General features: G+C 43.4%; 1 protein-coding gene across 16 annotated transcripts in view; it reads right to left on the minus strand.

The window, feature by feature from the left end:
* MAGI1 (membrane associated guanylate kinase, WW and PDZ domain containing 1) overlaps positions 1–25,128 on the minus strand; it is a 692,610-nt gene that overhangs the window by 556,068 nt on the left and 111,414 nt on the right. The window contains exon 1 of one of the 16 annotated variants that reach the window (XM_079114352.1): positions 114–662. The exons of 14 other annotated variants lie outside the window; for them this stretch is intronic. In XM_079114352.1, coding sequence (XP_078970478.1) covers positions 114–135 — 22 coding nt within the window. In that variant the 5' untranslated portion in view covers positions 136–662. Of the gene's footprint in view, positions 1–6; positions 93–113; positions 663–25,128 lie in introns of those variants that run through there. One more of the 16 variants, XM_079114357.1, reaches the window with a different exon arrangement.

The raw sequence follows: 25,128 nt of genomic DNA on the forward strand, positions 1-25,128 counted from the left end.
TCTTACCTGTACCAGCCTGCGGCTCCCTCCCCCTTATTCCAATTTGGGACAGGCAGGAGGGCTCTTCTGGCAACTGTGCCAACTGGGCTGGACGCCGGGGGTTCTGCTCTCACCTGAGGGCAGAGCACTGAGCATGCTCCATCCGGGCACCCACCGGGGGCAGGACACCCGCCCGCACGCTGGAGAGGAAGAGCAGGCCGCTAGCTTCACCTTCCAACACGATCACCTCAGGCAACTGGAGAGAAAGCTAAAATTGCCTTCAGGCTCAAAAAGGGAATCAGAAATGAAGGCTGGAAAGGAAGAGAAGGACGGGGTCACGGGTGTCACTAAATGGTCAGATGAGACCAGCAGGGCCAATCCAGGTAAAAGGGAGACCTGCAAGTTGCCCACGATCAGCAGAGGTTCTTAGCTTGAAGCCTTAACGTAGTGTGGGAGTAAGGAGTTGGAACCTGAGCTTCACCACTGGGTGTGACTCCTGGCTCTGCCCTGTGTGACATGGGACAACTCACTCCTCTCTATAATCCGGTCTCCTTGTCTACAAAACAGGGATAAGAGCGATGCCTACCTCATAGGGTGGAAGAATTAAATTCCTTTGAATACAGAAAGCATAGGCAGTGGGCCTGCTTGTAATCCCACCAATTCAAGAGGCTGAGGCAGGAGGATCGTGATTCAAAGCCAGCCTCGGCAACTTAGTGAGGCCCTAAGCAACTCAGTGAGACCCTGTCTCTAAATAAAATAGAAAAAGGGCTGGGGATGTGGCTCAGTGGTTGAGCACCCCTGGGTTCAATCCCAAGTACCAAAAAAAAAAAAAAAAAGAGAGAGAGAGAGACAGAGAGACAGAGACAGAGACAGAGGCAGAGACAGAGAAAGAGTTCTAGAAAGCATTATCAGGTATCAGCCAGCTCAGAAGATCGGAGAGAGAGAAGCAGGGGTGAGGGTCCCCAGACATAACTGTCCTTAAGAGACAGGGAAAGAAGGTACTTCCTTCAGTATTGTTTATATCCTTGCCAGGTGGTTTGCTTTAATCAAAGTTCCTAAAGTGCTTTTTATAAATGGCCTAGTTTTTAATTTGCCTAAAGTCAGGCACAGAAAATAAATCTACATTCCTCAATACCAAGTCAATCTAGGGAATTAGAAAGGAGCCCAGAACACATCAACTTTGAGGAAGCTGTGGAGTTGGTGGACGTCTTATGATTCAGCTCCGACCTTTCCGGCTAACCGCCAACAGTGCTGAGTCGATGGTCCACACCGAAGGCTGAGATCTGCACCAGGCATCTTTGCAAAGCTAGCCAGTGAGGGGCCAGAGCGGTCTGGACTAGCCAGACCAGCTTCATTTTCTATTTTGTCTGGCTGACCTGAAATCAGACTCCAGATCAGAAAGTACAACAGCTTCCCCTGATCTCCAACCTCTTTTTGCCTCTCACATCTCCAAAGGGATATCCGGCCTCCGAGATGTCAACCTGGAGATAGGAAGCTCATTTCCTGAACAAGATCCCTCAGGGATGGTCATCACACTGAGAACCCAATTCCAATCTCTTGACCACAGCCTTCAAAGCCCTCGGTCGACCCTCAACCAACTCTCCAAACTCTGCCATTTCCAACACTCTGTTCCCACCATCCCTCAGCCTGGAATGCCTCTCAGGTCCTTCCTATCTCTGGCCACCCAGCCTAATAGAGGTGACCTAAGCCATTTGGTTTACACCGAAGATGACTGGAAAAAAGGTTAACCTCCTGCTTTGTTCACGACCCATCTCCGACCCTTCTTAGACTGGAAGCCCCCCTGAAGGCAGGACCTTCACTTATCACCATGTCTAAGCCACAGGCAGGGAGGTAAGAGTCTCTCCTGAGGCTTTCCATCTCCTCTTGCGACAGCATTTTGAGACAAAGCAGGGAAGAGGAAAACAAAAGACCTCCTCTTGGAGGTTTTCCGCCTCTTCTAGAAATGAAGCATTCACAAATATCACCACAAAAATAAGCACTCTGTAGCCATCTCAACCACAGCCCCACCTTACAGCACAGGGGGGAGCTTGAAAAATACTGGAAAAAAAAAAAAAGAAGAAGAAGAAAAGAAAGAGAATGATACAGATGTCTGAGCTATATCCCCAAATCCTGATTTAACTGATGTGCAGGGTTATCAGATTTGAATGACAGGAAAATGAGCCAGAGCTGAAACCCAGCCCTTTAGAGCAAGACTTCTCAAACTCTGTATGGAGAAGGTCCAGCTGGTTCTTATTTCCAAAAGTATCCAAATACAATAATAACTAATTACTAGAAGGAAGGAAAAAAAAAATACCTACCAAATGCAAGACCCTGACTTTTTTATTAAACCGGACAGTTGCACAATTGCTCTGTGCAATTACTAGTCAATTGCTAACCATGCGCGCTCGTGCGCGCCCTCTCTCTCTCTCTCTCTCTCTCTCTCTCTCTCTCTTTCAGGGTTCGTATTTATACCATTGTGCACAGGTAATAAAAACACAGTTTGCACCCCAGCTCAGGTCCACAGAACACATTTGTTCCAGCACTGCCCCGAGAGCACCAAAAAAGAACAAAACAGAGTCTCATAACTTGTTCCAGGACTGCATACCCCTTGAATTATACTCAAATTAGACTACACCACAGTAGATGACTGTATATCTAAACAGGGACATGCCACACACATCTGTCTTCTGACAGATTTTTGTGCTGCTTCCAGGTGTAAAGAAGAGCTCTCGGAGAGTTTTCCAAAAGCAGAAACAGGAATTGCCGGGATGGTTTAGCATCATGAAGGTATTCCCTTTTTAAAAACATAACACTGCTTCTGTTCACTTGGGTTCCTTTAAACATCCCTATATTTGAGCATGTGTTCTTCATTACCTAATAAAGTAGAAGCATGTCAGTCTTCACCCTGGAAATAAGCTGTCAGCAGGAAGGCACATCTTTAAACTGACAGCCTCTCATGATGAAGAGGATACAGTAGTCCCTCCGTGTCACCAGCCCTGCATCCCTGGATTCAACCCACCGAGGACGGACAACACTGGAGGAAACAGAGTTATGTCTGTATTCAGCACATACAGAGGTGCTTTTTTTATTTTTTTCTTGTTCGCATTCCTTAAACAATACAGTATAAAACTCTTCACACCACATTTGCATTGTGTTAGGTTGGACTGGTAACCTGGAGAAGATCTGAAGGATAGGGATGGGCCGTGGATGCAGCTCAGTGATAGAGCGCTTGCCTAACACACATGAGGTCCTGGGTACAGCCTCCAGCACTGCAAACAATAAACATACATGGGAGGACCTGCGTAGCTTCTGTACAATTACATGCCATTTTCTACAAGCAACTTGAGCATCAGCAGGGACTCCCTGATACCAGTCACCCTGCCCTAACCAGGATGCCCATATTACTTGAAGCAGGAACTTGAACGAGGTCTGAAATGAACTCAGGGCTGCAATAAGATAAAAATTCATGGAGAAGGAAACGCTGGGGCTGAGGCTCACAGAGGGGTTCAGAAGACGGGGTGCACAGGAGCTGGGCAAGGGTTTCAGCAGAGGCTGGGGAACAGCAAATAGCCCAGCTGAGTCCCTGCAAGGGTGGGCAGGCAGCACTCCCTGCAGTTCCAGGGCCCCTTCCTGCTCCCTCAGTACCCACCAACATCAAGGCTCTTATTAAACTCAAGAAAAATGATAAAAGACAAAGTAAAGTTTATATACAATCTAAGTTTAAAAAAAAAAAAACAAATCCAAGCTCATTCCAATAAGTTTTAAAAGGGGAGCTTGATAATGCACTTCTGTACTTCTGAACAGCAGGGACTCCAAGCACGAACCCTCAAAGCTAATGAGAAAAGTCTCGCCCCTGTTTACTTTTTATTTGGTACCAGGGATTGAACCCAGGAGTGCTTAACCTCTGAGCCACATCCCCAGCCCTTTTTATATTTTAGAGACAGGGTCTCACTGAGTTGCTCAGGACCTCGCTAAGTTGCTGAGGCTGGCTTTGAACTCGTGATCCTCCGGCCTCAGCCTCCATAGCTGCTGTGATTATAGGCATGTGTTACCGCGCTCAACATTCTTATTTACTTTAAAAATAAATAAATAAGATGCTGGAACAAGCAGCACTTGGTGAAAGCTAAGGATTTTTCCAAAGAAATGACTCAATGACATTACCTATCGCCTAATGAGAGCCCTCAATTAGATTTTTCCAACTGTGAAAAGCAGTGCTGTTTTGCTCCCTTTGGGCTCAAATGCAGCATGATCTACAATGCTATCAATAATGAACCCTGTGTGTTACTCCCACTGATCTCCAGACAGTCCTAATAGGCGGCTATGACACTCTTCTGACAGGTCTGAGTGCTTCAAGTTACTTGCCCAATGTCCTGCAGCTTGCCTGCAGCAGAACCAGGTCCCAAAGCCATGGAGCATGGCCACATGCACAGCTCTCTCTGCCCCACTGCCTTCCTACATCTTCTGGCAACGGGCCAGGCAAGGCTTGACTATGGAGATGTTAGCAAACTGAAAGCCAAGTGGGCGCATTAGAAGCGAATGAGATAGGTTCAAAATCTAGGAACACTGTGCCCTTGGGAAGGGCCAAGCAAACGCCTTTGCTTGAAGTCTTCAACAGGTCAAGTGTCCCACATGGTCCCATCCTCAAGCCTCATCTATTCCTTCTGGGAAATTTCACCTGAATGTTCCCTGAGCTGGTTGGGGGCTATTCATTGTATACCCCAATTCCTTTCGCAAACATCCAGTGGTTGTATTTTTTTTTTTGTTTTTTTTTTCCCAAGCTGGTTCATGCCTCAGGGCCTTGACACTTGCCATTCTGTCTTTCCAATACCCTTGTGACCCTAATATGCCAGACTTGGCCTACATTTAATTTTCAACGTGAATGTCACCTTGACCAAGAGGTTAACTAGTAATACCCCTAGTCACCCCATTCCATCTGTCTATCAGACTCCCTGGTTGTACTTTCTTTCTAGTGCTTATTGCTATCTGAAATTCTTATTATTCATTGGGCATACAAACTCTACAGAAGCTTCTTATTTTTTGGTACTGGAGATTGAACCCAGGGGAGCTATACCAGTGAGCTACATTCCCAATCCTTTTATGTTTTATTTTGAGACAGGATCTCCCTAAGCTGCCAATGGTGGCCTTGAACTTGCGACCCTCTATCTAGCCTCTGCTTCCCAAGTCGGGGACTACCAACGTGCAACACCATGCCTGGCTTCATGTGAACTCTTCAGAGAGAAAAGATCAAATTCAACAGAGAATAAATAAACCAGAGGCCACTCAAAAACAAATATATCTTGAAGGAACAGTTTTTTTTTTATACAAACAAAAAAGGAGACCAAATACTGAATATTCCAGCAATTCACATTCAGTATACAATAAAAATTAGTGGTAATATGCAAATGTCTACCAAACTAAGGAATACCAAACTCTTTCTCTTTATAACACTCTTTTCCCTGCCAATATTATCCATAGCTTTTTTTTTTTTTTTTTTTTTCTATCTTTCTTTTTTCTGTACCAGGGATTGAACCCAGGGGCACTTAACCCCTGAGCCACAGACCTTTTTAAAAATTTATTTCTGTTTTTTGAAACAGGGTTTCATTTCATTATTAACAGTCTGAGTAGCTGAGGCTGGCCTCAAACCTGTGATCCTCCTGCCTCAGCCTCCTGAGTCACTAGGATTACAGGCGTGTGCCACCATGCTAGGTTCACAGCAATTCTTCATATTTCTAAAACAAACAACCTTTACCAGTTTGCATAAGTCAACTGTCCAGTATAAAGTATATTAGGACTCGCTGGCCAACTTTCCCTATGGTAAAATACGGTTTTCACTCTCCTTATTGTGACAGGGCTGTCCTGATCCTTAACCACATGGAAATTCAGTTTCCATCTCAGGTCCAACACTGTGGGGCTGAAATCCAGAAGTCTCCTCGTTCCCAGCATGTTGTGCGGATGCAAATCAATGTTGTAATAAAAAGCAGTAGATTTATGGTTTTAAAACACTGAAGATGGCTTCCAGCTGTGATAAAATAACACATTTTCTGGGGATGGCCTTGATCCTGCCGATTCCAGCACAGGTGGGAATCTAGTTCAAGTGAGTCCATCTCCACGTGGGGGATTCTTACTACAGAGAGCTGCCTGCGGGCGGCGCCCCCTCCTGAGAGGCTCTGCGTTCACACCTACCAAATCCTGTAGAATCTCTCTTCCTATCTGACACCATCAGGCATTTTATACTTCTGCAAGTGGCTGCTGCCAACTTGACTTTGGCAACTCTGGAATTCCAAAACAAGCAGATCCAGATAAGATCTACACACTGCTAGTTCATAATCATATGTCTCTGCTTGGGTATAAATAACAAAAAACAATGATACTTTATTTTGAGCATGTTGTCTTAGGGTGAGAGAGGTAGGCATTCAAACACTGGAGAAATAGAACCCACACACTTTGTGGCTTTGTTTAGTTTAGTTTTTTTTTGTTTTGTTTTTTGTTTTTTTGGTGGTGACTGTTTTGTGTTGGGTACTGGGACTTGAACCCAGGGATACTTCACCATTGAGCTCCATCCCTGGGTCTTTCTACTTTTTGTTTGGAGACAAAGTCTCACTAAATTGCTGAGCCTGACCTTGAACTTGGCCATCCTCCTTGCCTCAGTCTCCCAAATTAAACCAACCACACCCAGTGCAGTGAACATCTTAAGAAGTGTTTTAGTCAGTTTTTGCATCACCGTGACTGACATACCTGACAAGAACAACTTAGAGGACAACAAGTTTTATTTTAAGCTATGGTTTCAGAAGTCTCAGTCCATGGTCGGCCAACTCCATAGCTCTGGGCCTGAGGTGAGGCAGAACATCATGGCGGAAGGGCCTGGCTGAGGAAAGCAGCTCAGGACAGGGCTACCAGGAAGAAGAGAAAGCTCTACTCACCAGGGACAAAATACAAATGCAAAGGCAGGCCCCCAGTGACCTACGTCTTCCAGCCACACCCTATCTGCCTACAGTTACCACCCGGATTATCCATTCAAGTGGATTAATCCACCAATTAGGTTGCAGCTCCCATAATCCAATCATTTCACCTCTGAACATTCTCATGTTGTCTCACATTTGAGCTTCTGGAATAACCATAACCAGTAGTGTTGGCTATCAAAATTAAAATTAAAATTTGCCATTGTTAAGAGAGATGAACTGGTAACGTCAAATTTGGAGAGAAGAACTTTTAATGCCTCATGAAAAGATCACATCAATTATTTCATTCTAAAATGATAATAAGGGACTGGGGTTGTGGCTCAGTGGTAGAGCACTTGCCTAGCACGTGTGAGGCACTGGGTTCAATTCTCAGAACGGTATATAAATAAATGAATAAAAATAAAGGTCTGTCAATATGTAAAAAAAAATTTTTTAAATGATAATAAGTACAATGCTGTACGTTAACAAGATATCAGTCTTTCACCAGAGAAAAAGCAAATTCCCCTGAAAACCACCCAGGAAGTCTGCCACCGCTGCCAGCGTCTTTCCGGTTATATACTAATCCCAGGGGCTGGACCATTGTGGAGATGATTATTTTCAAGGACCTGTCCCCGGCAAGCCACCACCCCAACACCAAAATCACTCTCTTCTCAAATATTTCATGTCCATGAAATATTATTTTTTTCCAAATGAATACAAATCCAAAATTTGATAGTCCATTGGATTACTATCTAGCATCACACCTGGTACCAAGAAGGCTAAAATTCTTCCCGTCATTACCAAATGCTTATTATGTAAAGAACACTGTTCAGTGTCTCTCTGCTCACTACTGCAAGATAGCCCACAAGATAGGCGGTGCTAGCTCATTTTAAGGATGAGTACACCAAGGCAAAAAGCATTATCTTGCCCTAGGATATACCCACCTACTAGATGGACCAACAAGAGTTTAAATCAAAATGTGCATCAAAAGTCCAAATTCAGCTGGGCACCATGGTTCACACCTATAACCCCAGGGGCTCCGGAGGCTGAGGAGGAGGATCATGAGTTCAAAATCAGCCTCAGCAACTTAGTGAGACCCTAAGCAACTCAGTGAGACCCTGTCTCTAAATAAAATATAAAATAGGGCTGGGGATGTGGCTCAGTGTGTATATGTCCCTGCGTGCAATTCCTGGTACCAAAAAAAAAAAAAAAAAAAAAAAAAATTGGAATACTCTACCTCTGATGATAATACTTAAAAGGGGAAGAGAGGGTGTGAGATTATGTGTATCTTGGGGATATTTATTTTATTAACTAGCTACTAATGACCCAAAGTGTAACGGCTCTCGGGTTTATATGTGAAACTACTCATTTAAATGTCAATGAACGCAGTGCGGAGGCCAATTAAGGTTAAATGGAAAAATCTATTATTTTAACTCACTGGAAAAACTACAACATTGAACTTTTTTTTTTTTTTTTTTTCTTTTTGATACCAGAAATTGAACTCAGGACACTCAATCACTGAGCCACATCCCAGCCCTATTTTGTATTTTATTTAGAGACAGGGTCTCACTGAGTTGCTGAGGCTGACTTTGAACTCTCAATCCTCCTGCCTCAGCCTCCCAAGCTGCTGGGGTTACAGGCATACATCACCTGGCAGGCCAACCTCGACCTCTTAAAAAAAAAAAAAAAAAGTTCTGTTTCCTAAAACATATGTGTTAGATCCCCAGACTTTAGGGTGTGTCTCTAACCTGTTCTGACAAAGCCAGAACAGGGGCTGGGAGACTTGAACATCGGGCTGAGAGGCTGGGGAACCAGGCTGGGATGAAAGATTTGCTATAAGCAGATAATTCACACATGGATCATCAAGACTTGGGCCTGCTTAAAAACAACTCACATCCAGCTTTGTTTGGCTTCCCTGTTTGGTATAATAAACCAGTGAGTGCCATTATAATAAACTGGTAGCCCAAACTAAGGAATTCTGACTTTTGGCGAGAGAGAGAAAAAGAAAAATAAGGGTACCATCAAAAAGTATATATATATATATATATACACACACACACACATATATATGTATACTTCTTTATAAATATATATATATATACTTTATACATATATATATAAATATGTATTTTTTTGGGGGGGTGCTGGGGATTGAACCCAGGGACTTGTGCTTATAAAGCAAGCACTCTACCCACTGAGCTATCTCCCCAGCCCCAAAAAGTATATTTTTCAAGTCACACGCTGGCAGGGTTAGTTCTGGGAATGAAATCAAGGACCTAGGAAACTGAATTCACTGAGCTAACTCACAACTGGACCCGAGAAAAGGATTTCAGTTCTTAAGGGCCAATTTCTTTACTAAAATGGGAAAATGTTTTGCACAGTTATCCCACAAAATTATCATGAGAATCAAAAGAAAGAATTGAGCTGAGGGATGTGGCTTAGTGGTAGACACAGCTTGGCATGCACAAGGCCCTGGGTTCCATTCACAGCAGGGGGGGGGGGGAAGGGTGTGGAGGGGGGAGGGGAGGGGAAGAGGAAAGAAAAAAGGAAAAGATTATGTGGGAAACAATAATCGACTCTGTGACACAATATTAACAAATATGCCCAGCAGGAAGTAGAACAGGCCCACCTAAGTCTACATGTAGACAACTTTGACCAGCACACTATAAATGCAGCTTTTAAGTAAACAGGAGACTCACCCCCATCCAGCAATCCATCAGAAATCATGAAGAAGGACATAAGCTTATTTTAGTGTGATCATTTTAAATATTACTTTGTCGACGGTGTTGTTCCTGTTTGACACATTTGCATTTCATTAAATAAATCCATTTAAATGGAATTGGAATTATAGGATTATGATCCATGATAACCCCCCTTACCCCTGCCAAAAAAAAAAACCCAAAGACAAGATTCAATGCTTTGGGGTAAATGCTATCTAAAGGATGGCCTACAGAAAGCTAAGAGTTAGGACTTACTGTGGGAGATGGAAAGGGTGTTCAGGCTACAGGAGGGGTCAGGAGTCTGTGAATTGTGGGAAATTGAGCACAACGAAATCACTCCATGAACACAGACTCAGAGCCTTCATGACTTGCAGACCCCTGGGTGGCTGCTGGAACAGCATTTCCCAGATGTATCTGCACAGGTACCTGTGCTGGCAAATTTTCCGTGAAAAACAAACTGACAATGTGGCAGAAGACAGTTAACCCATGAAGTCCCAAGTTTTCAATTCTGTGACTATTTTAATGAAATCGACACAGGTGCATTAACATAGGCTGGAAATCATCATCTATAGCTTACGTACATTAATTACAACGGCAATATTGTAATTATATTAATTATATTATTATAAAATAATTGCATACTATGTAAGTATATAAAATATAGCTATATCATTGTAATTATGTTATACATTATATACTATACTTATGTTGTTTTGTTTTGTTTGGTTTGGTACTGGGGATTGAACCCAGGGTTGCTTAACCACTGAGCCACATCCCCAGTCCTTTTTAATATTTTATTTAGAGACAGGGTCTCACTCAGTTGCTTGGGGCCTCCCTAAGTTGCTGAAGCTGGCTTTGAACTTGAGATCCTCCTGCCTCAGCCTCCGGAGCCTCTGGGATCGCAGGCATGCGCCACCACAGTGGGCCTATATTTCAGTTTTTATAGGTGTTTCACATTTGGGACAATGGGACAAAATGGGTTAAAAAAGGAAACACATGAAAGAGAAATACCTTCAGAACATACGGCATTGTTTTTGTTGTTTTTATCTTTTCCAGTGCTGGGAATTGAACCCAGGGGCGCTCTACTACTCAACTACATCCCCAACCCTTTTTATTTTCGTTTTGAGACAGGGTCTCACCAGTCACCCAAGCTGGCCTCATACTTGTGATCCTCCTGCCTCAGGAGTTGCTGAGACTACAGATGTGCGCCACAACACCTGGCTATACTGCACTAAAAAAAAAAAGTTACCCTGGCACCCTGGTGCATGCCTTTCATACCAGAGGCAGAAGGATCCTGAGTTCAAAGCCAGCCTCAGCACTTGAGCGAAGCCCTAAGCAACTTAGTGAGACCCTGTCTCCAAATAAAAAATAAACAGGGTTCAGGATGTGGCTCAGTGGTTAAGAGCCCCTGGGTTTAATCTCTAGTCCAAAAAAAAAAAAAAAAAAATTAAAACACAAGGTGCCTGTTCTATTGAAGGGGTCCTGCTGCTCCAGAACATTCCTGTGGTTTAGCAGACACTCACATGGAGTCAGACAGCAACCTGTCAAAAGCTAGAGAGTCCATTCCAGAGGGATACTGGGGTTGTAGCTCTTCGATAGTGTACTTGCCAAGCATATGGGAGGCCCTTGGGCCAATACCCAGCACCAAGGAAAAAAAAGAAAAGAATCATAGTCCCTCCTTTATCTTCCGTTCTTGTTATCAGCTAACTTGCCTTCATTTCTTAGATTTAGCCATATGATCAGAATCACCTTAGGGCATATGATAAGCCAAACATCAGCCCTCCAGACATGCACCACAGGACTCTGTCCACAGTAGACTGTTCGGCAAAGGCAGGCTTCGACAGCGAATTCTACCAACAAAAATGTTCCCCTGCCAACGTTCTCAGTAAACTGGTAACAAAGTCAACTCTTCGCTTTGTATAAAGTAATGTAAATACCAGCAATATTTATTTCAAAGCAAAAATCGATTCGTTAGCATTAATTAATGGGAGCCCACACATTCAGCTGGGACCCTTCCTGGTTGTATAATTTCTGTAATCACAGAGTCAAATGTCATGGGGGCCCACGCAGGTGACATTAATGAGTGAAGCCAGCCGGGGGTTTAAGGAAATAGGGAATTACGTAAAGGCACTGAGGCAACTGGGGAGCCCAATCCACTGAAAGCACAGCACAGACTTTACCCCTCCCCCAAACAAAGTCAAACAACTCAAAACAGGTGCTACTCAAATTCCGGCCACAGGCAGCCAGTTTGAGACCTCCAGGAGGGCCACCATCCTTAAGCGGATTTGAACCTCGTGTTCCACAAATACCTACAGAGTATATTAAGTATACAAACCATCAAGGTGAGAATAGGGACAACTTAAGATTGTGAAGCAAAGTTGCTTATGGTGGATGGATATTGGCAGGGCTTATGTACAAATATAATAATAGGCTTAGGCCACTGGACAACTGAGTTCAATGCTTCCCAGTACCTGCTGAGAGACATGCTCTCTTCTCTGAGTCTCAGTTACCCCCTCTATAAAACGTAGATGGAGTCTTCTGGAGTAAAAGCAAAGGTTACACAGGAATGAATTTGTAAAGCTCTTAGGATAGAGTAAGCACTCAATCGGTGGTAGTTAATATCATTTATTAAAAGTATATTTAGGGGCAGGGACTGTGTTTCAGTGGTAGAGCGCTTGCCTAGCCTAAGTGAGGCGCTGGGTTCCATTCCCAGCACCACATACACATAAATAAAAAGGTTCATCAACAACTAATAAAAATATTTTCTTAAAAAAGTATATTTAGGTCCGTGTTATAATTCATGTTGAGAACAGTTCATGGGAGGACAGAGGAAATCTCACAGGCGAATTGGGAAATAAGGCGGACCAGACCCTTGGAGGAAGCTGCTCCTATGACCAGACTCCGTCAGCCACCGGGTACCAGGAAAGGAGGCTGGTGTCACCTCACGGAACCGCTCCGCGCCCACACATCAGAACAGCAGCCCCGTTCACACTTGAACATCACCTTGGACACGTTCAGCAGCGATTCTGTTAAATGTTTAAAACACTCAATGCAGAAGTGCAAAGCCAAACACACAGGAGGTGATACGGAGTTCCCTGCCAGACGCCTTGCACCGGGACCTCAGAGGACGCTGCTGTTCTCACCTGGTCTCACCACAGAGGACGGGAACGGGTGGCCTTTGAGATGCTGAATGCACCGCCCCCACAGAAAACTTCAATTGCAACTTGTTGGGTCTTTTTTTAAAACCCCTGAGAGACTGCATAGGGAAAAGGAAAATAAATAAATAAATAAACGATGAAGTAATCGCACACAGGTGCTTCCTACCTAATTAAGAGAAGCTGACAGCTGCACTGCGCGTGAGTCAGCCTGTAAGTCACCCACGTGTGTCCGGCACGTGGCGCGCAGCGCCGCAAGAGCCAGGGTCCCCAGGCTTTCCTGCAAACTGCGACTCCTTGCTCGGTAACATGACGACGATCCGGTAACTCATGGTATTTTTGGCTTCCTGGCTTTCCTCCCTATGGACATCCCAGTTCGTCTGTGTTTCCTTAATTCTAAAAATAATTAAATAACCCTGAAGGAAGAGGCTCAGGGCTTAGGACATCGAGTTTGCTTTATATTGAATCAAAGTGTACCCCGAGGGGAAAGAAAAAGATGCAAATATATGTGTATGATATCATGATATATAGGATAGATGTTTGGCCAGACACAGTGGGGCACACTTATGAGCCCAGCGACTCAGGAGGCTGAGACAGGAGGATTGTAAGTTCCAGGCCAGCCTCAGCAATGTACAGAGAGCCTGTCTCAAAATGAAAAATAGAAAGGGCTGGGGCTGGCCAGGCACGGTGGTACATGCCTGAAACCTCAGGAACTTCAGAGGCTGAGGCAGGAGGATCACAACCTCAAGGCCAGCCTCAGCGACTTAGCAAGGCCATAGCAACTTGGTGAGACTGTGTCTCAAAATAAAAAATAAAAAGGGCTGGGGATGTGGCTCAGTGGTATAGTGCTTGCTTAGCACATGTGAAGCACTGGGTTTGAGTCTCAGCACCGCATAACACTAAATAAAGTAAAGGCAGTGTCCATCTATGATTAAAGATATCTTATAAATAAATAAATAAAAATAAAAAACAAAAAGGGCTGGGGATGTGGCTCAGTGGTACAGCGCCCCTGGGTTCAATCCCCAGTATCCAAAAAAGAGGGGTCTAGAGATATAGCTCAGTGGTAGAGTGCTTCTAGGTTCAATACCAGGTACCAAAAAAAAAAGTGTAAAAAAAGGGGGAGGGGGGTTGCAGCTAAGTGATAGAGCACCTGTTTAATGCAAAACACTAAAAAATATACATATATTTATATTACATAAGTAAATATATAAATATATTCATACAAGAAACAGATTTATATTAAATATTTAATAATAACATTCATATTTCTTAAATATATAGCTATGTATCAAATGGTGACATTTCAGCCAATGATGGCTGCATACATGACAGAGGTCCCAGAAGATTATATCTTCTAACCAGACAGGATAGCAATAGGATTGTACTCCCAGCAAGTCAGGAGGCTGAAGCAGGAGGATCAGGAGTTCAAAGCCAACCTCAGCTACTTAGCAAGGCCCTCAGCAACTCAGTGAGACTCTGTCTCTAAATAAAATATAAAATAGGGTTGGGGACGTGGCTCAGTCGTTAAGCACCCTGGGTCCAATCCCAGTACTTAAAAAGAAAAGGGTTTATATCTCCTGGTTATCTCTCAGGGTAAGTGCACACTATGATTTTGGTACGGGAAAAAAATCACCTAACAACATATTTTTGTGTGTGATAGTGCAGCATGTGTCAGTGCACACGCGCACACACATACACTCACACCACCTGTCACTGCCTACAGGGAAACCCAATGATGGAATGATGGGGGAGGGGAGAAGCCAGCTGACTGGGGAAGACAACAGAAGATGATATATTAATGTTCCTAAAAGTTGCCTTTGGCTTTAAGGGGAAAAAAAAAACTGAACTTCCAGGTGTTATCTTTTAAATTTATAGTGTCAAGGATGACTGAAGTCACCTGTTCTGATTTCTTAAATTTATACATAGACATTTCCTTGTTTGCATAGAAAGAGAAACACCTGGAAAGACAGACACCAGAGGAGATATACATCAACTCTAAGGATGAGGAGTTACCCGGAGTGAGAGGTTTTCCTTTCTCTTCTGTCTTTCTGCATTGTTAGTACTATTGTTTGAAAGTGACAAAATAAAAAGCTACATACAGAAACAAGGAGGAGATGCTACTATATGCCTATTAGAATGGCCAGAATCCAGAACATGGATAGCACAAAATCCTGGCAAGGGAGCAGAAAAATAGGAACTTTCATTCTTTGCTGGAAGAAATGTAGAAAGGGAGAGGAACTTGGGAAGACAAATGGCCAGGTTCTTTCTGTTTTGGTACTGGGGATTGAACCTAGGGCCACTTAACCCTGAGCCACATCCCCAACCATTTTTTTATATTTTATTTAAAGACAGGGTCTCACTGAGCTGCTTAAGGTCTCACTAAGTTGCTGAGGCTGGCTTTGAACTCATGATCCTCCTGCCTCAGCCTCCAGAGCCCCAGGGGTTACAGGCACGCACCACGGCACCGGCACCGGGCCAAATGGGCAGTTTCTTACAAAATGAAACAATCTTACCACATGATCTAGCAATTGTGCTCCTTGGTATTTACCCAGCGGAGCTGAAAACTCACATCCCACACCATAAAACTGAGCAAGAAAGTTTTACAGCAGTTTTAGCCACAGCTGCTGAAATTCGACAGGAACCAAGACATCCCCGGGTAAGTGAATGGATAAATGAACTACAGTCTAGCCAGACAAGATAATATTATCCAGTGCCATAAAGAAATGTGACAAGCTTGCTGTTGGGCTTGGAGAGAAGATTGCTGGAATGCTCTTGTTGCAATTGGTCATTCTCTCATTTACCACACAGGACACAGCAACAGATTCATTTTATTGTTTAACACTTTTTAGTTTGGAAATAAAAATTCTGTCATCATCAAAAAAAAAAAAAAAAGGACTCAATGAACAACATCAAACATGTGTTTATTAAAATAAAAATGCAATGAGGCATGAAATCACAGGGAATAAAAGACCACACGGCTAAGTGAAAGAAGCCTACACGAAAAGCATATGTCCTGTAGTATTCCAAACATATGATGTGACACTCAGAAAAAGGACAGTAAAATAAAGATCGGTGACAGAGTTGCAAGATGGGGGGATGAACAGGCAGAGCAGAGGACTTTTAGGGCAGCGAAACTATTCCAGATGACACTTTGATATCCATTTGTCCAAGACCAAAAAATAGCCTTGTGCTCATCTGTAATCCCAGAGGCTCAGGAGGCTGAGGCAGGAGGATTGCAAGTTCAAAGCCAGCCTCAGCAACTTAGCAAGACCCTAAGCAACTCAATGAGACCCTGTCAAAATACAAGAAAGGGCTGGAGGTGTAGCTCAGTGGTTAAGTGCCCCTGGGTTCAATCCCCAGAACCCAAAAAAAAAAAAGACCATAAAATACACAATGTCAGAATGAACCCTTATGGAGACTAGAGTCTTCAGGTATAACAATCTATCAATGCAAGTTTATGAACTGTCACAAATGTGCCCTTCTGGTGGGGGGAGGTTCTTCATTATTTGATGGCAGAGAGCAGATAGGAAATCTCTGTATCTTCTTCTCAATTTTACTGTGAATTAAAAACAGCCATAACAAATGGAGTTCTTTTTTTTTTTTAAGCTATTCATAAAAATAAAAGGATGGTCTGAATTAGTTTAGGGTCACAAAGAGAAGGGGACATACTGAGAAAGGGTCAGAATCATTACAAATAAATACCTATCATTAAAAATTTCATTAATCCCAGAAGGACATCTGTATTTGAGACAGGAACTGAAACAATTATGTCAGGTTAATTTTCTGCACTCTTTTGCTTTTACTTAGCTTGATTAAAAATTGGGTTGGCCACGGTCCCCTGTGCACTGTGCTCCTGAGGATTTATAAGGGTGACTAACTCCACGACGTTCTTAAACCGATCATTTTGGGTTACAAATGAGTTGTCTTCATCCTTCTGCTTGGTGGCTAAGCATGTCAGCTTAAAATTATTGTCTGCTTAAAGTTCAGAAAATTTAAAATAGTCTTCTTCAAATTATTCCACCAATAAATAAATGCAAGATTAGGAGAATGTCATTCAATTGTACAGCAAAGTGATTTTTAATAATTTTTTTGGTACCAGGATTGAACCCAGAGGTGCTTAACCACCAAGTCACATCCCCAGTCCTGTTTATATTTTATTTAGAGACAGGGTCTGGCTGGGTCACTTAGGGCCTCACTAAGTTGCTGAGGCTGGCTTTGAACTCATGATCCTCCTGCCTCGGCCTCCTAAACTGCTGGGATTCCAGCGGCATGCCACTGTACTCAGTCAGAGTGATTTTTATTAAGGAAGGATTATAAACCTCATTTTCAAAAACAGAAGCAAAATAAAATAACAAATCACTGAGAGGGAAGAGAATTGGAGTCCCCCATGATTCCGCCGCCCATGCACAGGGGCTCTGGCCGCCCGGGAAACCAACAGCGCACAGACACTGATTTGCAAAGACTATCAGTTTTCATGATCCCTGCTCAACAGAATCTCATGAGCTTTTCCTTTGGACAAAAGTGAATTAATCTCATTGAATTTAAGTCCGTTTCTCCCTTCCCCCGGGAGATGAAATGCTGACTTCTGATTCTGAAATTATAAATGTTAGAGCAACTTGATTTTCCATTTCTCAACCTCCAAAATGCTTACACAAGCAAAGGTGTCCCCGGAGAACTTCGTAGATTCTCATCCATATATCTGCTTGCCTCTCTCTCAAGTTAGAGAAAGGCAATTTTCTCCATTCGAGGCTCTGTTAACAACATACATTACTTAATGCCGGACTCTTGATTTCCTTCCTATTCGCTCCTCCTCTCAGCCTCCTCCCTAACAGCCAGCTACTGCTTTGAACTCTGCATTTGAGCCAAGTGTCTCAGACCGTCAATCATCTTGCCCTCTTAACATTCTTCAACCTCATCCCTTTTCAGATTCCTGGATACTCAGAAAAATAAAAATCTGCCGGGCGCAGTGGCTACACCTGTAATCCCAGCAGCTTGGGAGGCTGAGGCAGGAGGATCATGAGTTCAAAGTCAGCCTCAGCAACTTAGCGAGGTCCTAAGCAACTCAGTGAGACCCTGTCTCTAAATAAAATATAAAAAGGGCTGTGGATGTGGCTCAGTGGTTAAGCACCCTTGGGTTCAATCCCTGGTACCTAAATAAATAAATAAAAATAAAAGTCTAAGTGGTCACCTAGACCATCTTTTTTTCTTTTTTTTTTTTTTAGGCAGTGGTTCTTGGTATTGAACCCAAGGGTGCCCTACCACTGAGATAAACCTCAGCCCTTTTTTATTATTATTATTATTAATTATTTCTTTGAGATGTTCTGCGGCTGGCCTCAAACTTGTGATGTTCCTGCCTCAGCCTCCTAGATGACTGGGAATATAGCTATGCTCCATGGTCCCAGGCTAACTGGTTCATCCTCTGATCCAAAGTTTGAGATTACACACACTTTCTTCTTGGAGTGACCCAGACTGGGCTCAGAAAACTCAGAATCAGAGAACACACCACATTTCCACATGGTCACGATCATTTTAAAGGGAGTTCCGAGTCTCGCCAGTAACTCCCCTGGTCCTGTTTGCATCCCTTAGAGCCACACAAGAAAACTGAACTTTGCCAGGTGCAGTGCCACACAGCCATAATCCCAGCAGCTCAGGAGGCTGAGGCAGGAGGATTGAGAGTTCAAAGCCAGCCTCAGCAACTTAGTGAGGCCCTAAGCAACTCAGTGAGACCCTGTCTCTAAATAAAATATTAAAAAGGACTGGGGATGTGGCTCAGTGCTTAATTGCCCCCTGGGTCCAATTCCTGGTACAAAAACAAAACAAAGCAAAACCAAAAAACACCTAAAGAAAAAAAAAAAAAAGGCTGAACTTTAATTACACGTATTAGCCCTCTGCCCCCGAAAGTGTGCTGGTCTTCACCTCCTATCTGCTGTATTTCACTCTTTCAGCTAAACACCTCCAGTTTCTCTCAGGCCCCTGTGATAGCCATTAAAGACAGTGATACTCAAAAACAACCTTCTTTTTTAGTTTAAAGGAATGTGGAACAAAACCTATTGAATCTTCCAATTCTGCTAGTCACACACAGACACCCCATGAATTTCTAATCCAGAGCCATCTCTTTGTAAGGTGTTAGGGCCCATGTCAGGTAAAACCTCATCTCTCTTCTCATAGATTCAGTTCCCTGGAAGCCCTCCATATTTATAAGCTGCATTCTCTCTTGGGACCTAAGAAATATTTTCTTTTAAAACAACGCAGTCTAATTAAATTTAGTCCATTTTGCCCGTTCTCAAAGAGGTTCTTAACAACATTTATTCCATTTCACATTTCAGAAGAAAATGAAAGTTAAGATTAAATCGAATTACCCCCCACGGATTTTAATTTATATTACACTGACATTCGGTAAGAACGAAATGTATTGGGCTGCAATTTTACAGTCAGAATCGACTCCACCTCCAAACTCAGTTCAGTTCAGATTATAGCTGCTGAGAAAATGAAGCACGTGATTTTGATTTTTATTACGATTTCAACCCACTGCAGAATTATTGAATATTGTTTTGTCATGTTGGAAGAACCTGAGCGCATGGTATTTTTGCTCAAGACAATGTGCAATCAGAAGAACTTGAGCTAAGAAGACACTTTTCTGAAGTCAACCCATACTCTAGCATCAACTTATAATTTTCTTACAAACTTGGCAACCACACTGGAAAGACCTCCAATCAATATAGAAGCTCTTGCCTTGAAGAATCCATCAAAAGGACTGATAACTGGGAAGAGTCAACCAGCAAAAGTTTTTAAGAGCACCCAAGAAAACCAGAATCCATTTGGAAAATCAGGAAAAAAAAAAAAAAAAAAGACATTTAGAATAATGTTTGGGTTTGGGTTAGGTATAAAAGCAGGGTACAATATGGAAGGACCTGGTTACATGATTTATCCACATCATCTCACTGAATTCTCCAAAAGTCTGAAGATTCAGGTACTCTTATCAGTCTCCTTTTACAGAATCTGAGATTATAAGTGATGAAATGACATGCACAGTCCCAGGAAGAGCCAGGCACCTGCAATCCCAGCAGCAACCCAGGAGGCTGAGGCAGGAGGATTGCAAGTTCAAGGCCAGCCTGGACCACTCAGCGAGACCCTGTTTCAAAATAAATTAAAAAAAAATATATATATATATATATATATATATTATATATACACATATATATAGATAGGCTGGGTATGTGGCTCAGTGGTTAAGCACCCCTGGGTCCAATCTCTAGTACCCACCCCTCCAAAAAATGATAAAAAGAGCAGTTGAACTAGACTGAACTCAAAGATTAGCAGCCAGTGAAAGAGATAAAACCTGTCGAGCTGGGTTGAATACTGTCCCCTCACCAAAAATGTATTTTTATTTTATTTTTATGTGGTGCTAGGGATCAAACCCAGGTCCTTGCAATGGTGGGCAAAGCACTCTACCACTGAGCTATATTCCCTGCCCTGATATACCTTTATGTAAAGGAGACCACACACATACACACACACAAGGAAGACATCATATGAAGGGGAGGCAGAAAATGTCTTATAAAGTATGTCAGCTTGCAGTCACTATAACAAGTGCCTGACATAATCAACTTATTCAACAAAAAAGGTTTATGTTAGCTCACAGTTTTGGAGATCCCAGTTCATGATCAATCGGCCCCATCAATCTGGGCTTGGGACAAGCAAGGCAAAGTCATTCACGTCACGGCCAGAAGTGGAAGAAGAAAGGGTGAGTCCTACTTTCTCCTTTGAGGACATGGCCCTGATGATCTGAGACCTCTGATGAGATCCCAGCTCTTAAAAACTCTGTCACCTCCCAGAAGCATCTCCCAGGGGCCTAAAGAACTAATATGTGTGGACCTTTGGGGGCCATTCAACATCCAAAGCATAGCACAGAGCTGTGAACCCAGGGCCAAGGAAGGCTGGCTTCTAGGACTCTAGGGAAAAGGCGCTTTCTTTCCTAGCTCCTTCAGAGACAGCATGAACCTTTGAGAGTTCTAGTTTCCAGAACTACAAGGCAGTTGATTTCAGTTGTTTAAAGCCACACTGTTGGGGTACCTTGGGAGAGCAGCCCCAAGAAACTACTATACCTGGGGAGAGAATACAATGCCTCAATGCAGATTGCAATGCCTCCCCAGAGGAAATCTGCAACAGCGGCCAGGCAATGGGAAGATGGCCTCGCCCAGCCCCTGAAGTGCGCCTGCGCGGAGCTGGGCCGGCAGAACGCGGAGCAGAAAACATCGCAGTGCTCTGCCTAACAGCAGCATCTGGCTCCGCTAAGCACCAGAGATTCACGACAGAACGCATTTGCAAATTACAGCCTCTCTAAGGGCTCACAAGCGCTTAGATAAAATTTGATTATTCCATCCCAGCCTGCGAGTTCCATTCCAAAATCTCAGGGTTATGTACCCAGGCAAAAAAAATGTACAAATTTTCTACATCAGACCTGTCCTTGTTCTACCCATTCCACATCTATCCACCCACGGGTACAAATGTTTTGGGTTTTTGTTTTTTTTTTTTTTTTTTTTTTCCTTTTTTATACCAGGGATTGAACCCAGAGGTGCTTAACCACTGAGCCATATCCCCAGCCCTTGGAAAAAAAATATTTTTATTTAGAGACAGGGTTTTGCTAAATTGCTTAGGGTCTCACTAGGTTGCTGTGGCTGGCCTTGAACTCACAATCCTCCCGATTAGCTGGGATTACAGGCGTGTGAGCCACTGCCCCCGGCCCACGCATGCCAATGTTAAGCCTGCTTTCAACAAAGTTCCTAAAGAGCCTACTAAGTAACGGACATTTTGTTTGTTCTCCTACCTACATTGTTAAGCCTGCCAAATACACAACCATCCTTTAGGGACTATATCCTCTAGAAAGAAAAAGAGAAATTCAGTTTTTTATTTTACATGAGATGAGGATTACCAAGGAGCCATGGAAAGTGCTATGGAAGACAGAAAATGAGGCAGGTCGATCACATACAGCTGTCCAGTCTGTGCACTGCATAAAGGCACCTAGCCAAGAGACATGTTGAGGCTAAAAACAGCCCTCTTTGTATGTATAGCTTGACCCAAAGAGCATTCTATTCTCATCACCAGACAGAAGCAGTTCCATTAGCATTAGCTATAAAATTGTGGAGAACAGACGCCTGATCTTGCAGACAGCATCAATGAATCTGGATTTTATATTAAGAGTAATGGGAAATAACTGAGGAGTTTTTTCAAAGTATTAGACTCAGCTGTCTACAGGAGCAGAAACAGTAATTTGCCTAACATTATTCCATCACTTATCCTGAAATAATTCAAGGAGATGTATAAATAATTGAAGCTAAGATTATCTGTAAAAAATGCCACTTTCCCTCTTTACCAATGGACATGCATATAAAACTTGATGGAAAAGGTAGTTTTTCTCCATCCTCCTTTTAGCTTTCTAGGAAGATTAAAATGATTGATTAATCCAGTACTTGTTCACTGGACCCAAGTAGGATTCCGGGCCCCATTCAACTGTCTTCCTTTCCCATAGATCAAGTTCTCCCTGTTGTGAGAAGCTTCCAAAATGCCCAAATTAAAAAGGGTCAGTGTGCAGAGATTCTCATCTACCAGACAGCAAAACTGGAAAATCAAATCTGTTACTTTAAGACGTACGAGTCTCAGATGGGCGCAGTGGCACATGCCTGTCATTCCAGTAACTGGGGAGGCTGAGGCAGGAGGATCTCGAGTTCAAAGCCAGCCTCAGCAAAAGTGAGGCCATAAGCAACTCAGTGAGACCCTGTCTCTAAATAAAATATTAAAAAGGGCTGGGGATGTGGCTTAGTGGTTAAGCGCCCCTGGGTTCAACCCCTGGTGCCAAACAAACAAAAAAGTCTGTGCCTCGAGTCAAGAGTTTTAGCACCAAATCAAGTAGGAGTATCATCCGGAGACAAATCGATATAACACAGAGATTCTGAGAGGGGCCATCATTCCCTGGGCAGAAACCAGGATGCTCAGAAGCACCAGGTCAGAGTGAGGCCCTCCTACATCTCAAGTCATCCTTGTTGTCACTCACAGTGTGCTTAGAGCATTAGAGTGGGTTTCCCAGAGTCATTTGGTAGGGCCCCAATGGCACAGGCTGCATCCTGAAACCTGTCTCTGGTCAGCTAAATTCCGGAGCCCCCCACCTCCTGCACCGCCCCTCCCTGTTTCCATTTCCTTATCTATCACATGGGAACAAACAGCCCTTCCCACCCTGAGAGGCTGTTGCAGGGATTTATGCATTAATACATGCAAAGTGCTCAGGACAAGACCTGCACATAGTAAGTGCTAAATAAAACCTGTTATTATTTACATTAGAAGAGCATCTTGAATTTTTTGGTCCATAAAGCCCCTCTGAGAAGTTCATGCAAATATGTGAGTCTAACTTCTGTGTTCCAGCCTTCCCCAAATCAGGCTGATCACAGGATCCTTTTATCTCCCCCCATAAAACACGCACTGTCTCTGCAGAGCTGAAGTCCTTCAGAGCTGACCTGGCTTATGCCAGTCCACGCCTGTGGCTCCCCGCCTTGCTTCCTTTCACTCCAGCACTAGAGGAGATTTTATTTATTGTTTAAGCCATCAGACGGCAGAAGAAGGAGAATCGGATCCGGGGTGAAGGTGCCTTTATGCTTCCTATTCTCTTCTCCTGCACGGTCCTTGATGTGTTGCCCGGAATATAATCCCAAGGAAATAAAAGTCCTCTGAACAGGTGGAGGACTTTGTTTTGCTTTTGCATTTTTTTTTTTTTTTAATGCTTAAGAAATTGGCTAAAAGGTCAAATGGAAATGACAATAAAGAGCACCTTGCCCAGCCAGGCTTGGTGTAAAAAAGCCCACTTTGACCCAATGGGGACTATTTAAACACCCCAAGGCCGGGGACAACAATTTCCAAAGCAGAGCTGGAGGAAAAACAATGGGAACTTTGTGCTCCTCTTTCTGTTTTACATCCCCTGCAATAGGAAGCAACACTGCTTTAACCGTGAAGGTGCCTGGCTCCCCACAGAACACCCGCCTAGCACCTGAGTAGCCCAGGCTGTGATTCTCAGCTCTGCCAAAGGAAACACGTTGGTTACATTGACAAACCTGAAGACAGAATAAATCACCAGCATGCCAACAGCCACAACTGCTAGTCTTAACTCACTTAATCCTCACCACTACCCTGTAAGACACACGAAAGCATCCCCGGTCTGCAGATGAACAAACCGAGGTACCGAGCATTAAGCACCTTACCAAGACCACACAATTAATAAGAGGGGGTAGATTTAAATCAAAAGCTGTGGCTCTCCACCCCTAACTACATGTACAAGTGATTATAATGAGATACTTTTTAAGTTTTAAAGTGCTATTATTTTAGAATCAGAGCTTTGCAAAAATTTCTTTGTACTATGTCACTACTCATGGGTATTCATTCATTCATTCATTCATTCATTCATATTCCACACAGGATTGAACCCTGGGGCACTTTGCCATTGAGCTACTTCCCAGTCCTTTTTTATTTTTTTAGTTAGAGATAGGGAATTGCTGAGTTGCTTAGGGCCTCGCTAAGTTGCTGAGGCTGGCTTTGAACTCGAGATCCTCCTGCGTCAGCCTCCTGAGCTGCTGGGATTACAGATATGCACCACTACACCCAGCTCACCCTGAAGTTTTATTTAGAGGAATATTATCCTGCCTTCAGAAGCTGAAGAGCCACTTCTGTCATCTGTCATACTTGAAAACCACCTCTGCTATCTGTATTTCTTTAGTTGGACTCTTTTTTTTTTTTTTTTTTTTGGTACCAGAGATTGAACACAGAGGCGCTCAACCACTGAGCCACATCCCTATTTTATATTTTATTTAGAGACAGGGTCTCACTGAGTTGCTCAGGGCCTCCCTAAGTGGCTGAGGCTGGCTTTGAACTTGAGATCCTCCTGCCTCAGCCTCCTGAGCTGCTCGTGTGTGCCCACCACACCTGGTTTGGCCTTGTTTTAGAACTTGCACAGATTACACTTGAAAAGAAATTCTATTTCATTGTTGGAAGCAAAATGGGTCTCACCTGCTCGAATCAGAAGGCAGCCCTAAAGGTGAATATAAAGCTAATGAAAACAGAATGTCCTTAATGTCTAACCAAAAACTGTCAACTGCAGAGGACCTGACACTGAGTATGTCCAGTGTTGATGTTTCTCTCCTGAAGACGTAGACCTGCAAGTGCTAAAAGATATGAAAGACTCGCTGCCACCGACATGACACTTCTCCCTGATGGAACCAGACCCACTGCAAAGGAACTGTCACTGTGGGGGTCCATGCTGTTTAACACTCCAAGTGTGGACTGCAGCCAATCACC

The sequence above is a fragment of the Sciurus vulgaris genome (genome assembly GCF_902686455.1).
Source record: "Sciurus vulgaris genome assembly, chromosome: 16".
Taxonomy (NCBI): Eukaryota; Metazoa; Chordata; class Mammalia; order Rodentia; family Sciuridae; genus Sciurus; species Sciurus vulgaris.